The following is a 14610-nucleotide window of genomic DNA, read 5'->3' on the forward strand; positions in this document are numbered from 1 at the left end:
CTCTGTGGCATGTGGGATCTTCATGGACCAGGGCTCGAACCTGTGTCCCCTGTATTGGCAGGCAGATTCTTAACCACTGCGCCACCAGGGAAGTCCTCCAATAAAATTTAATTTTTAAAAAATGTGTTCAGAATTCATCCATGTTGTAGCATGTGTCAAAATGTATTATTAAATTATTATTATTATGTAGCCTTTTAAAGGCTACATAATATTTCATTGTATGTACATAACACATTTTGTTTGTCCATTCATCTGCTGATGGCCGTTTGGGTTGTTTCCACCTTTTGGCTATTATGGGTAATGCTGCTATGACCATTGGTGTACAAATATCTGTTTGGGTCTCTACTTTCAATTCTTTGTTGTATGTACCCAGAAGTGGAATTATTGGATCAAGTGGTGATTCTATGTTTATTTTTTTTTAACCAACTTTGTTTTGAACTCCGTTAAATCCTTGTGGTCCTTTAGTTTTTTATCTTTTTTATTTTATATCTGTGAGGGTGGGTTAAAACGAATTTGCAGTAGCTCTTTTACACAATAGTATTCTGAGGGGAAAGTGCTAGTGTTGGTACTTAGAAGTATGCTTTGTGTACCTATTATTTGACTATTTCAAAATACGTCAGTATAAGAATAGAGTACACGTCTTGTCTTACCAGATTGGAATCACCGTTAGCTCCTTGCTACTCCTCCTGTCAGGCACGTGGAAGCAATGTACAGAAAAAAAACAGATAAAGTAATTTTAAATCTTCTTTACCTTTTTAAAGCTTGCCTTATTTAATACCAGCTCCAAGGGAGGTAATATCTGAGTTTTGCATAAAGTTGGCTAAGTAACAAAGAGAAGGATGTTTTTCTGGCTCTGAAGCCCATGTTCTTTCTGTTATACAGCAGTTAGGTCCCTTCCTTTTTTTTTTTTTTAATTTTTAAATTTAATTTTTTATTTTGCAGTATAGTTGATTTGCAGTGTTGTGTTAGTTTCAGGTGTACAGCTAAGTGATTCAGTTATACATATATTATACATATATCCATTCTTTTTCAGATTCTTTTCCCATATAGGTTATTACAGAATAATGAGTAGAGTTCCTTGTGCTATACAGTAGGTCCTTTTGTTGTGCAAGAAGTTGTATTAGAGAATAGATTTCAATTACCTATAATTTAGGTTTGGTGAGAGAAGTCCTATTTTAGAATAGATTGTGCAGAATTGGCCACAGATCTCAGGAGGATGAAATTGGCATTCTCAATAAATTTCTAAGGGAAGCTACAAGTGCAAAGCTAGTGTAAGTGTAAATGAAAATTCCTACACATTGCTGTGGCTTTCTTAAATTAAAAAAAGAGAGGTTTGAACATTTTTCCCAGAAAAATGATACTTTGTAATTTTAAAACGTATTTGTTATCTACTGAAGCATAACTTAGCCTTGAAGTCTTTTTCTATAAAATACAAACTCTGGTAAGAAAACGGTGACCATTCATAGAGGGGTAAAGAAGGTGGGGAATGTAGGTTTTTTAATGATAGAGGCCAATGTAAAATTCATGTGAGAACACTGATTGCTCTGGTGATGACAGTGTGAGAGCTTGTGGTTGGCAGATTGCAGTTCACTTTGCAGGGTTTTTTGCTACTTAAAGGTCAGTTAAACAGACTAGGAAATTGCCAAAATTGGGATAGTTGAATAAGTAGTAACCATTAAACTGTCTCCTCTTCTTAGAAGCCTGATGTGACCTTGCCAGGCAAAATTAATTGCTCCTCCCTGCATGCTTCCTTCCCTTTAAGCTTGTTTCATGTGGTGCATCAAGCTGTTTCGTTGGCTCATTTCCTTGATACTTTGGCCCATGACCTGAAAATCTCTTGTTTATTTAGCAGGCACTGAGACATGAAAGTTGTGGGGTGATAGAAGTATGTAATTTTAATACCATATAATACCATGTAGTACGTTTAATACAGTGTAATAAGCCACAGTAGGCACATGTCCATAGGGTATTACTCTGTGAAAGAGGGACTGGGGGAACCCTTCATAGAAGGTAGCACGGTAGCTGAAGAAGAGAGAAGGGAGAATACCTCCTGCCAGCAGTCTGTGAAGAGAGGCTTAACCTCCCAGCACAGTAGAGAGAGTCCAGGAGTGGAGGGAGGTGGATGCAACTGGCGCAGGTGGGGCACGTAATGGGAAATAAGGTGGAGAGATGACTGGGAGAAACCTTAATCTCTGCTTTTGCTTTTCCTCTCCTGTCTTCTCTTTGTGCTAGTCTATGGAATTTTTGCTTTAACCATGAGTAATGGGGAGCCACTGGAGTATTTTACACAGCAGAATGATTGACATGATCAGAAACAAAGGCAGACTGGCAATCATGTAACCACATAGAGGATGAATTGAAGGGCAGAATCTGGAGTTAGGTAGATGGATTTGGAGACTGTTGCAGTATCCAAGCAAGAGATAAAGAGTTCCTATTGTATGATTTCATTTATATGCTCTGTCCAGAAGAGGCAGATTCATAGAGACAGAAAGTGGATTAGTGGTTGCTAGGGTCTGGGGTTGGGTAACGGGGAGTGACGACTAATGGGTACAGGTTTTCCTTTTGGGGTGATGAAAGTATCCTGGAATTAGATAGTAGTGATAATTGTGCAACTTTGTGAATGTACTTGAAAACCCACTGAATTGTATGTTTTTAAGTGGTGGATTTGATGGTGTGTGAATTATATCTCAATGGAAAGAGAGAGAGAGAGGAAGAGTTCCTGAAACAAGCAGGAACAGTGAGCATAAAGAAACCTGAGATGCGTTGGAGAGAAACTCAGTGGTCGAGAATTGACAGGACTTGGAGAGCGAATACTGGCAAGGTCCAAAGTGAAGCAGAGGCTGGCCCTGCAGTTTCTAATCTGTATGATTGAATTGCTGGGGAAGAAAATTCTGGAAAAACCAAGTGTGGAGAAACATATAATGAATTGTGTGAAATGTTTTGAATGTGTAATCAAGGCAAGCAGTTGACGGTAAAGGCCCAGATTTCAGGAGAGACTCTGGGACTAGAAAAAGAAGTGAGTACGGGCGAGATGTTGATGGAAGAAGTCAGGCTGCTGGTGGACCACATCTTGTCCCCCACCCTCTTTGGGAAGTAATGTCCCATTGGCTCCTTGTCCTCCAAGCTGACTTACAGGTGTGGTGCTGGTAGTGGTGGTTTTTAAATAAAGCTGAATCTTTATATTACTTTTCAGGCAGAGGCAAGACTGGCAGCAAAACGGGCTGCCCGAGCAGAAGCAAGAGATATCCGCATGAGAGAACTGGAACGGCAACAAAAAGAGGTAATTTGGGTGGATAACCCTGATTTAGTGTCGGTCTCAAAAATATCAATACTTCGGGCTTCCCTGGTGGCGCAGTGGTTAAGAATCCGCCTGCCAATGCAGGGGACACGGGTTCGAGCCCTGGTCTGGGAAGATCCCACATGCCACGGAGCAACTAAGCCCGTGAGCCACAACTACTGAGCCTGCGCGTCTGGAGCCTGTGCTCCGCAACAAGAGAGGCCGCGACAGTGAGAGGCCCGCGCACCGCAATGAAGAGTGGCCCCCACTTGCCACAACAAGAGAAAGCCCTCGCACAGAAACGAAGACCCAACACAGCCATAAATAAATAAATAAATAAATAAATTTAAAAAAAATAAAAAAAAAAATCAATACTTGGCTAGTTTCCGTCTGAAGTAAATCTGGTTCCTTCTGAAACACTGGGAATAGAATAACCTGATGTATATATTTTAACAAGACATTTATGTCAGCAAGTTAAATGCAATATTTGTTTTAAATCATAACAGCAAACACATACATAGCTCTTACTCGTTATAAGTTATTATTGTGTAATAAGTGTTTGTAATAGCTAAAGTAGGCTTAGTGATGACAAAGTTATTTACTATGGTCCTAAATGTCCTAGAATTTTGATTAATTATGTTACGATATCTACATAGTAAAACTCTGTGAAATCATACAACCTTACAGTTTGTAAGCATATTTAATAATAGAGGAAAATATTCATCTAAGAAAATGAAAAAAAAAAGCACAACTGTAGACGGGTGGGACTCCAGTTTTGTGTTACAAAAACTAGTATCTGTATATAGGTCAAAAACTACTGGAAAGAAGTGATTACTACCAATACTTTGGTTTATCTATGATGGAATTATGATTGGTTTTATGTTCTTATGCTTTTCTATAGTTAATACATTTCAATATGTTTTAATTATTGGAAAGAAAAGCAAAAAAAAATTTTTTTCTAAGTAGGCATATAGAAATTGGGTTGCTTTAAAATGAAACAAATACTCTTTTTTACTCTTTCCTTCTGACATTGACCTAGCTCCAAAAATTCCCATAAAAAATATTTCTGATGTTGTATTAGTACGAAGGGGGGCGGAAAACCTGCAGGGCAGTATTAAACACTTTATTTTGAAGTTGGTGGTGGATCTTCTGTTAATGTGTTAAAGAGATGTGTATAGAGTACATATTGTCACAGCTCAAAAACAAAACCAAAAGCAGTTAATATATTGCTAAATTTTTTAACCTCATAGCTTCAAATATGAATGCAATTCTTGGCTTGAAATGAAAATGTGACAATGTATTGTCTTTTATACTCCTAAAATTATAAGGATACAGTTATTAAGTATAAGTTTTATTTATAGTTCTCTAAACTACAGAGGACCGTATATCTCTATTATTGAGCATATTTTTCTTAGTATGTTCTGTATTTTGAATGTGTAACAACTTTAAATTAACAATCATTGCTGTTCAGGGCAAATGTATGTGATTAATTTAAGACTTTTCATAGAATGCAGTATGTTGGATGCTTTAGTTTATGAAACTTTTGCATTTGTAGCACTCTTATCATTCCTTTGATCGGAAATGGGGACAGATTCAGAAGTGGCTGGTAGGCCAGGATTGCCTGCCCTGCATGGTGTGATCAGTTGCTGAAATATGCAGTCTCAAAGTAAAACATTGACTAATCGTTTGCCAAGTAGGAGTGTTTGGCATGTTTGAACCTAAAGGTCAGAGAGTGTCTCTTCTGCCTATAGTGGACCAAGTGTGTGCTTGGAGTCCAGCCATTTCTGTTGTAGTTACAGCCTCACACTCATCTCATGAATGCTCCTGACCAAGAAAGATTGAGTAGATGAATGTGTTTTCTTTCTATGGGTTTGTTCTTCTGTCCCTCAGATTTGTCGCTCTACCCCTCTCATTCCTTCCACCGCCCTGCACCCTGCCTCTCCTTCCCTGTTCCCTTCTTCCTTTCTCTCTTTTTTTAAAAAAACTAAGTCAGCAGGGTTTTCATTGAGGGATGACCCAAGTCATTCTTTCATCTCCTCTGAAAATTACTTTTATTTTTTGTTTTACCATCACTCCCAAATTTGTTAGCTACAAGAGCAAATTGCAACCAGTAGAGTATTAGTTACTGTGAGTCATTCCTAAATTTGAACTTTTTTCAGTGTTGGTAAGTCTCCCAGCTGCCTCCTATTGCAGGGGTTCTTAGCTTGGTATGTGAATAGACGTGGGGGATGGGACATTAAGCCTTAAAATCTCAGGCAAGGATTTGAGTATATGTATGTTTTCATGTGAAATGCCCACAGGCATTTTTATCATCAGATTCTCAAAGGAGTCTGTGATCCTCAGAGGTTAAGAACCGCTATCTAATTGTTGCTGAACAAGCAACTTTCATAAACAAATCCCTTCTAGAATAGCATTCTGAGGTATAACCAGAATGAAAATATTTATGACTGTATTGACCTACACATTTAAAACTTTATCATACTTCTCATTGTGATATTTTAGAAAAGAGAGAAAAAAGATGTTTGGTTGCTTAAAATTAAGCGACTCCTCATGTATGTGTCTGTTATTTTGGAGTGGAACCTGTCCTTTCTTGTTACTAAAGCTAGCTTAGTTATTTTTATTTAAAGTGTCTTCTGCATGTAACTGGCTTAATATTACTGATGATGTCTTAAAAATGTTTGGTGTGAATATAAGAAATCGGTTTTACTTACAAAAATGGAAATATTAATTTCTTCTTTTAATTATGTATAATAGTTCTCAAATTAAATTGCCTAAGATTTTAATGTCTTAGGGCAGACCAAAACATTAAATAAGAAGAAAAGCCTAAGTTAAAAGTTTAATATTTGATTCCTATGTTTAAAGGCCATGAAGATAAACATATTTTTTATCTCTGTGAAAGGTGTGCAGGTCAGGCAGTGAACGTGCTAGATTTTCATGGAAGGGGGTTAGAGGCTTAAAATGCAGGTGGCAACTAACCCAAGTCTTCAGTAATAGGTAGGATTTGGACATGCAGGGAAGGTGGGGTTTAGTTTCAGATGGGAATAACACTCTAACCCCTTCTGACACTTGCTTTTACTGCTTTAAAACTGATTTTTCCTCTCACTTCTTATCTTATCCTTGTCTCTGTGGCTGCTTTCTGTCTATGAGCTTATAGTAGAAGTTGGCATGTGATAGTCACAATATAAAATATAAATTACTAATAAATTTATAATGAAATTAATGTATATACAAACAATTGGATTGTCAGTTATTAGAAGGAAGAATCTTCCTATATTAAAAATTTCTCCTAATTTTATTACTTTTTTGTCTGGGGGTAGGCTGTTGGGATGAGAATAGGGAACCCAAGGGCGTGAGGCTCAGGAATGAAGCTGTCGTTGAGTGCATATCTGTGTGCCAACACTGTGCTCATGCTTTTTATGTGTTCATTCCCCATTATAAGATAGGTACACTATCTCCATTTTATAGATAGGTGATAAAGGATTGGTGAAGTAAACAACTTGCTTCGTTGTGACAGACCCAGAATTCGAAGGGATGAGAGGGTGCCCCATGTGCTAATCATGGAGTGGGAGGTAGAAGGACCAAGAAGAAAAGGGCCTATGTCTTTCCGGGCTTCCAATTGGTCTTAGGTTAGCCAGTGCTTCTGTTTATAAACTGGATGTCTGAAGCAGTGGCATGTTGGTGACCTGAAAGAGTAAATGCAGTTTCTGAAGTTTCCTAATTTAAAACTGAGGGAATGGCTGCAGGTTTGAATTAAGTATTTGTTGTCAGAGAAGATGGCCAGGTGTATTCACAGGGCTGTGGGCTTTTTTTTTTTTTTTTTTTTTTTTTTAAATAAAACCACTTCATCCTCACTCCAAGTGAACTTTTAAAAACAGAATATGTTTTATTTCCATTAATTTAACTTAAATGTATCAAAACATAATTTTCCAGAAAGCTTTAACAGATAAACATCTGTCTTTTAAGGCATTGTCTTGTTCATTCAGCTTTGGATCCTTTAAACTCATAAGGAGACTCCCAGGACAATGAAAATGTTTTGTTTTCTTGACGTGGAAGAGAGGGATACTCTGCCTTGTAATTGGTACCTGAGAACACAGTTTGCTGAAATTTTTTCTATTAGCTTTCTGATGCTAGTAATTCAAGAAAAGCCAATTGGCAGTTTTAATACTACTCCAGAAATACCTGGGAAAGGAAGCTTTTTTTTTTTTTCTTTTTTTGTATTCCAGAGGAGGAGAAAGCTCTGAGTAAAAACCGGGATACCTTGCCATTTTCTTCATGTTCTTTCTATGTAATCAGTCTGGATTTAGCCGCTGTAGTTTCAATGGTCTGGTGAGTCAGAAGATGTGAATGCTGATCCCAGCTTTCTGACTTTGTTGATTCCTAATCTTTTTGTGCTGCAGGGTTTTTTGTACTGTAAAATGAAGGGATCAGACTAGATGATCTTTAAGAATCCTCTAGCGCTTAAAAATAATTCTAGAGTTGGTGCTAGGGTTTTTTCTTTTATACAAGGGTTTCCTTCTGTTTCTTCCTGTTTGCCACCTTGCAAAAGTATTCCAGGTAGAGGGAGTAATTTAAGACTACCTGAATACCTGCCTTTCTGTAGAAGAGTGGTGCTCCATGGCAAACTCTTAGTAAAATAGGTGCTTTGAGTCTTTTTTGGTATAATAAAAATTTGCTTTGAGCTTCCCTTACTGTTTGTATGGTTGCCACTAGCCATGTGTGGATAATTAGGTTTGGACTTAAATTGATTAAAATAAAAAGTTTCTTTCCTCAGTTGCACTTCTAGCAGTTCAAGTGCTCAGTAGCCACATGTGGCTAGTGGCTACCATACTAGACAGCACAAACATAGAACATTTCCATTGTCACAGAAAGTTCTGTTGGATAGTGGTTGTTTAAGGGGTCGTTTATGACTATGGAATAAACTGTATTCTCTCAGTTTAAATTAACCAGCCTGTATGGGTTTACATTTTATTCTGTAGTTCTTCTGAACTCTTTTTAGGCCATTTTTTTCAAATGGGGCTAAAAAGAAAGCTGTGTAAATCTAGGGGTATATCAATACTTAATAAGGTATTGTTATTTAGGATTATTTTTATAATAGGTATAATTAAGAATAAATATGAATTCATCTGTCTGCTGCATCTTTAATGGGCTGTGTTCTTTAGAGGTAGGTTTTAAATTTCTTTTTAATTAATTAATTAATTTTTTATTGGAGTAAAATTGCTTTACAATGTTGTGTTAGTTTCTGCTGTACAATGAAGTGAATCAGTTATATGTATACCTATATCCCCTCCCTCTTGGACCTCCCTCTCCCCCTTCCCCCACCCATCCTATCCCATCCATCTAGGTTGTCGCAGAGCACCAAGCTGAGCTCCCTGAGCTATACAGCAGCTTCCCACTAACTATCTATTTTACACATGGTAGTTTATTTATGTCAAACCTAATCTCCCAATTCATCCCACCCTCCCCTTCCCCGACTGTGTCCACATGTCCGTTCTCTACGTCTGCGTCTCTATTCCTGCCCTGCAAATAGGTTCATCTGTACGATTTTTCTAGATTGCATATATATGCATTAATGTACGATATTTGTTTTTCTCTTTCTGGCTTACTTCACTCTGCATGACAGACTCTAGGTCCATCCACATCTCTACAAATGACCCAGTTTCTTTCCTTTTTATGGCTGAGTAATATTCCATTGTATATATGTACCACATCTTTATCCATTCATCTGTCAATGGACATTTAGGTTGCTTCCATGTCCTGGCTATTGTAAATAGTGTTGCAATGAACATTGTGGTACATGTGTCCTTTTGAATTATGGTTTTCTCAGGGTATATGCCCAGTAGTGGGATTGCTGGGTCATGTGGTAGTTCTATTTTTAGTTTTTTAAGGAACTTCCATACTGTTCTCCATAGTGGCTGTATCAGTTTACATTGGCACCAATAGTGCAAAAGGGTTCCCTTTTCTCCGCACCCTCTCCATCATTTATTGTTTGTAGATTTTTTGATGATGGCCATTCTGACTGACGTGAGGTGATACCTCATTGTAGTTTTGATTTGCATTTCTCTAATAATTAAGGACGTTGAGTATCTTTTCATGTGTAGAGGCGGGTTTTTTAAAAGTGCTCTTGTGTAGTAGGTGGAATGAAAAGAAAGGATGGAATAAAGATTGAGCATTAAACCATGTATGTCACCCTAGTATGCCAAATAATACTGGGAGGGGGCATGTAGAATTAACTTGCCTGTGTAGCACAAGGCTTTTTATACTAACCAAGCTAACTAGCCTAGAACTGGTTACCACTTAATAAGCTGTACCTACTCTGCTGGGCTAACACACATGCCCCCCAAACTTTTGTGGTATACCACCTGATAGTCAAAGAAAGGGAAGAAACTTGCTTGGCTCCTTACAGACTACATGTGTCTATTACATAACAAAAATGTGAATCGGTGATGAATTCCTAAAGATCAGAACACCATATTGGATATTGAATCATTGAATCGTACTGGTGCTTATAAACAGACTTCTGAACAGATTTGATCAAATGCATCAATGTGCACAGCACATGACAACCAAGAGTTTTTTGGACTTGTATTCAAAGATCATGACCAAAATAAAACATTAAATTGTGGTGTTTCAGTTGAATTACTGTTTCTGGATTTGAGATGAATGGTCAGGCATAGCCGTCTGCTCTGCCTGCATGATGATCGTGCTGTATCGTCATGGGGTGTTGAAGTATTGATGCATTTTGGAAAAAGTGGTGTTGATTAGCTATGAACTCAGTTGGACAGTTTTGTGTAGATTCTTAGTCAATGCAAATTACTTTAACACTTGGGACTTTGAAATTCTGATCAGAAGTTTCTTAACACGTGATTAGGTTCTAGGGACTAGTCATTTAATTTCACGACTCTGTACTTAATGCTCCAGTGCTAATAGCTGAATATGGAAAAGTTTAGAATTACATTTAATTAGTCAACTGTTTGGAGGTTGGTTTTTTTTGGTCAATTTTTTTTTTAACAATCTTCATAAGGCATAACTTTTGAGGTAACTTTATCAATTCTGAAATATTTATTTGATTTCTTCTAATTTTAAGTAGTTTTTCATATTAACAACACACAGTCAGGGGCTATTTCATTTAGTTGTTCTTTTCTTGTCCAGTTAGAGTGGTAAAAGAAAAAGAAAAAAATTTTTTTGCGATGAGCACAAAATTATAACCCAAATCTTTTTAAAGCAACACATTGCCACCTTAAACCACATCTGTAATAAAATAAACATTTCTTCCTGCCTTGGGTAAACATCATAATGAAAAAATAGATCAAAGTCTGTTTTTAATGCTGACCTCAATTTCTGTTTAAGTATACTTGCTTATTTTTATCTTGGTATATTGAACTCCCTTGGTCATATATAGAGTACATTCTACAAGTGGTCAGATATATCTATCTATCCATAGATAGATAGATAGATAGATAGATAGATAGATAGATAGATAGATAGATACACACACACACACTTGTTCAAATAAGAACATTGTCAAGATTATTTCTACTTTCTTTCCAACTGAGGGACATGGCTGCCCCAAACTCAGCTTTTGAGGCTGAGCTGTCCGTTCCGCCTGCTGTGGGGAAGGTGCTGCTGTGCCCAGCTGTTCTGACAGACAGCCCTCCGCTGAGTGATTAACTCTCCATGTACTTTCTCCTTTCCCAGGATGAGTCGGAAAGGGCCAGGTATTCCCGCCGGTCCGGTTATCATCGTCCTTCTCTGGTTTGTAATAACCTACAAACTTGCCTCTAATACTTTTCCTCATCAACTTGCCATAGTCACTCACACACCTTTACTATGTTTGTTTTTATTTTTATCAGGGAGTTGAGGATGCCTTGTCCATTCGAAGTCTTGGCAGTCACAGGGTTGGTATTTTAAGTTGTTTACACCCCCATAGCAAAGCTATCCCTTTGCCTTTTTTTAAAACACAGAAATATTGGCAAAGCTATTTCATTGGAAAATGATGCTTTCAAATTATTGCTATAAGTAAATCAGTTCTAAAATCATGAATATTTTCATCTATTAACATATATATTCACTTTTTCTATAAAAGGACCTTTGATTTTGGAAAACCATCACAAAATAATAAGGTTAATTTTATAGAATAACATCGGCATGCTTCTAACTTTCAGATTTTTCCTACTTTCATTTTTTTTTAAATGACAATTTATTAAATAAAATTTATTATTTTGGGGCTTGGGTGACTAATTATAGTTTTATTCAGTGGGAAAATTGAGCTTCTGATTTTAAAAATGCCTGTCTTATCATACTTATAGAAATTATCATGCTTCAACATTTTGATTAACATTTTGTAGTTTGTCTCAAGTTTTTAGCGTACATCATTGTAAATCAAGATAAATGAGAAATCGCTCATCAAAGGCTTGCATATTGTGCCAGGAAACTGACTCTCTTCTTAAAGAATTGTGCTTTAAACCTTAGAGCAATGCTTTTTTAATTTACACATTGATAATATTGTATATGTACTTACATCTAGATTTTTCATCAGTAAAATTATCTTTCTTTCTAAGGTCTATATTTGTTAATTCTCCCCAGGTCTAGTTTTCTTCCTATCTTGTATAATGTATAAAAATACACTATATTAAACTGAGTGTGTTCTGGTATACTAATTATTGATGTGTTTGTATTCTTTTTTTTTTTTTTTTTTAAAGGTACAAAATTCTTTTATTAAAATTTTATGGTTTTTAGTGAATTTTGTAATGTGGTAATTGGCTACTTTTAAAATTTAGTGACTTAGTTTTCTTTTTTTTTTTTTTTTTTTTTTTAAACATCTTTATTGAAGTATAATTGCCTTACAATGGTGTGTTAGCTTCTGCTTTATAACAAAGTGAATCAGTATGTGTTTGTATTCTTAAATAGTCTTTTGCTCTGGTTATATTTCTTATTGGTGAATGTAACCTACTGTCTTTTTAGAATAAGTTAGTAAACTAATTCTTGAATCATAAGTATTTTGGTTAATTATAAAAATTTAGATTTATAAGAATATTAAAAAGCCTTTATAGAAATCTAATCAGTAGTTTAAGAATGATTTTGCAGGGGAAATACTTTTGTTTTTGTTTTTGTTTTGTTTTTTAACATCTTTATTGGAGTATAATTGCTTTACAATGGTGTGTTAGTTTCTGCTTTATAACAAAGTGAATCAGCTATACATATACATATGTCCCCATATCTCCTCCCTCTTGCATCTGCCTCCCACCTCCCTCTCCCACCCCTCTAGGTGGTTACGAAGCACCAAGCTGATCTTGCCGAGAAATACTTTAAGAAAAACTTGTCATGCTTCTCCCTGGAGATATTGTTTTTTTTCTCACAGGGAGTTAGTCAACAGAAGCTTAAAAGTTGAGCCTTAAGGGCTTTGAAAATAATCCCATCTTTCCTCTTTTTAAAAAAACTTATGAGTTTTCCCTTTACTTTTCATTGTAATGTTCATAGTGTGAAGTTTCACACAGTTTTTTTTTTTTTTTTTCACACAGTTTTTATCAAGCTGGTTATTTGTAAATTTGTATGGAAAACTTGATTATATATTAGTTTAACCTAATGCTAAAACCTTCCAAGTTCAACCTAATTTAGGGGCCTTTAAAACATCTGCAAACAAACAAAAAAAGAAATCTGCAATTAAATAAATAAGGAATTGTTTATCCAGGGTGTCTATAAAGTAATGAGGTTTATTTTCATTTCATGGTCATTAAATAAATTTAAGATATAACTGAACTCTCACAGTATTTTATTTCATTATGGTAATTATGAAAATTTGCTGTTATGGGAAAACGAGTTAAGCTCCTAATTAAAAAAATCAGTATGCAAACTTAAAGATTAATAAAAAATTTTACACTGTAGAGGAGACTTTGGAACTTTACTGTGTGTGAGTGTACATTTAGCACATTTAAAATATTTAGACTTTCCTGGAAATGTCTGATTTGAAATGAAAGCTCACTAATAACATAGTTTAAAAGAAATGTAATTGAGATAAGATTTTTTTTCTTTTTTCTCTTAGCTAGATAATATTGGGAGTTCTAAGTTTTCGTCAGATTATTTGCTTTTTAAAGTAACTTTACCATCTACATTAAACTGAATATTTAGACAACTTTTGTTCTCTGTAAAAATAATTGTGATGGTTTAAAACACTGACCTAAATTTTATCGGGATTTGCTGTATTATTTGGGGGGTTTTGGTATTTCTCTGCCAGTTTTCTTTTTAAACTTATGAGCTGTGTATTAAAAAGTCTAAGGCTTTTGGACCTTGTATTTGATATATGAACATTAGATATATGTACCTGGATATGAGGCAGATGTATTTATGGTTTTATGCCACATTCTTAGGACTTTGATCTTTCCTTTTGTCCAGTTAACTTTCAGGTACTGCTTTCTTGAAAGGTGTCCTGCCAGAAGCTATTTGGGCTGGAGATGGTAACAGTGTTATAGACATTCTCCATAAAAATAGAAAGAGCAAAGATAGTTCAAGACTGAATGGTAGGTTTGGGGAAGGAAGATTAAATCAACGCCCTGAGTCTAGAATTGAAACAATCTGTTTCTTTAAAAAACATCTACCTTAAAAAAAAAAAATCTTACAAAGTGCTTGGTCACTGCTTTATACAGTGAAATACAAGAAGACTCTAAGGAGGAGATCCAAAATTAGAAAATGAGGTGATCTTGAATCAGAGTGGTAGAGATACATTGCAGTTTTAATTGGTGGAAATTTTTACTGTTGTTTTTATCAGTTCCTATTTATATATCAATTGCCTTAGTATAATTTTAATGAAGTTAATTTTAATATGCTTGCAATTTGTGTTTTGTCATTTACTCCTACACTGTTTAATTCCATGGAAGAACCCATCGAAGGACGTAATGGGGACACATTGGAGCAGAGCCAGTACACCCAAAAGGAAAGACATCATGGTGTGTAGCCCAGAGAAATGTGCCGTGTTAGTATTGTGCGTTCACTGTTGACTCACAGAGTCCTGGGGGCTTGAGTAATAGGTCCATTCTAACAGAAATGAACACTTGCTGAACTTTGTTTCTACAACCTGTTTTCTGTACTTTTTAAAAATTTTATTTCCAAATGAAAACTTAGAGGTAACTTTTTCTGAGTGTTAAAAAAAGAACATTTTTGGATAGATTATAATAGCAAGTTTGGAAACATTTTATTTAGCTAGAGCCCTTAATATTTTCAGTTCTCCCTCTTTTGATGAATCATTTGTTTTTAAATAACATAAATACCAACTGGCACGTATTGGAGGATTCTTTTTGTTTACTCAGTTGTTCTAGTGGCAATTGGGGTGTCCAAGTTAT

General features: G+C 35.7%; 1 protein-coding gene across 10 annotated transcripts in view; it reads left to right on the forward strand.

The window, feature by feature from the left end:
• Positions 1–14610, forward strand: part of LRRFIP2 (LRR binding FLII interacting protein 2) — a 122447-nt gene that overhangs the window by 41780 nt on the left and 66057 nt on the right. For 8 of the 10 annotated variants that reach the window (XM_036867869.1, XM_036867863.1, XM_036867870.1 and 5 more), the window contains 5 exons: positions 3194–3280; positions 4833–4883; positions 10973–11029; positions 11128–11172; positions 14149–14217. In XM_036867869.1, coding sequence (XP_036723764.1) covers positions 3251–3280; positions 4833–4883; positions 10973–11029; positions 11128–11172; positions 14149–14217 — 252 coding nt within the window. In that variant the 5' untranslated portion in view covers positions 3194–3250. The remainder of the gene's footprint in view (positions 1–3193; positions 3281–4832; positions 4884–10972; positions 11030–11127; positions 11173–14148; positions 14218–14610) is intronic. The other 2 variants (XM_036867871.1, XM_036867872.1) reach the window with 2 other exon arrangements.

Source organism: Balaenoptera musculus, chromosome 11 (genome assembly GCF_009873245.2).
Source record: "Balaenoptera musculus isolate JJ_BM4_2016_0621 chromosome 11, mBalMus1.pri.v3, whole genome shotgun sequence".
Taxonomy (NCBI): Eukaryota; Metazoa; Chordata; class Mammalia; order Artiodactyla; family Balaenopteridae; genus Balaenoptera; species Balaenoptera musculus.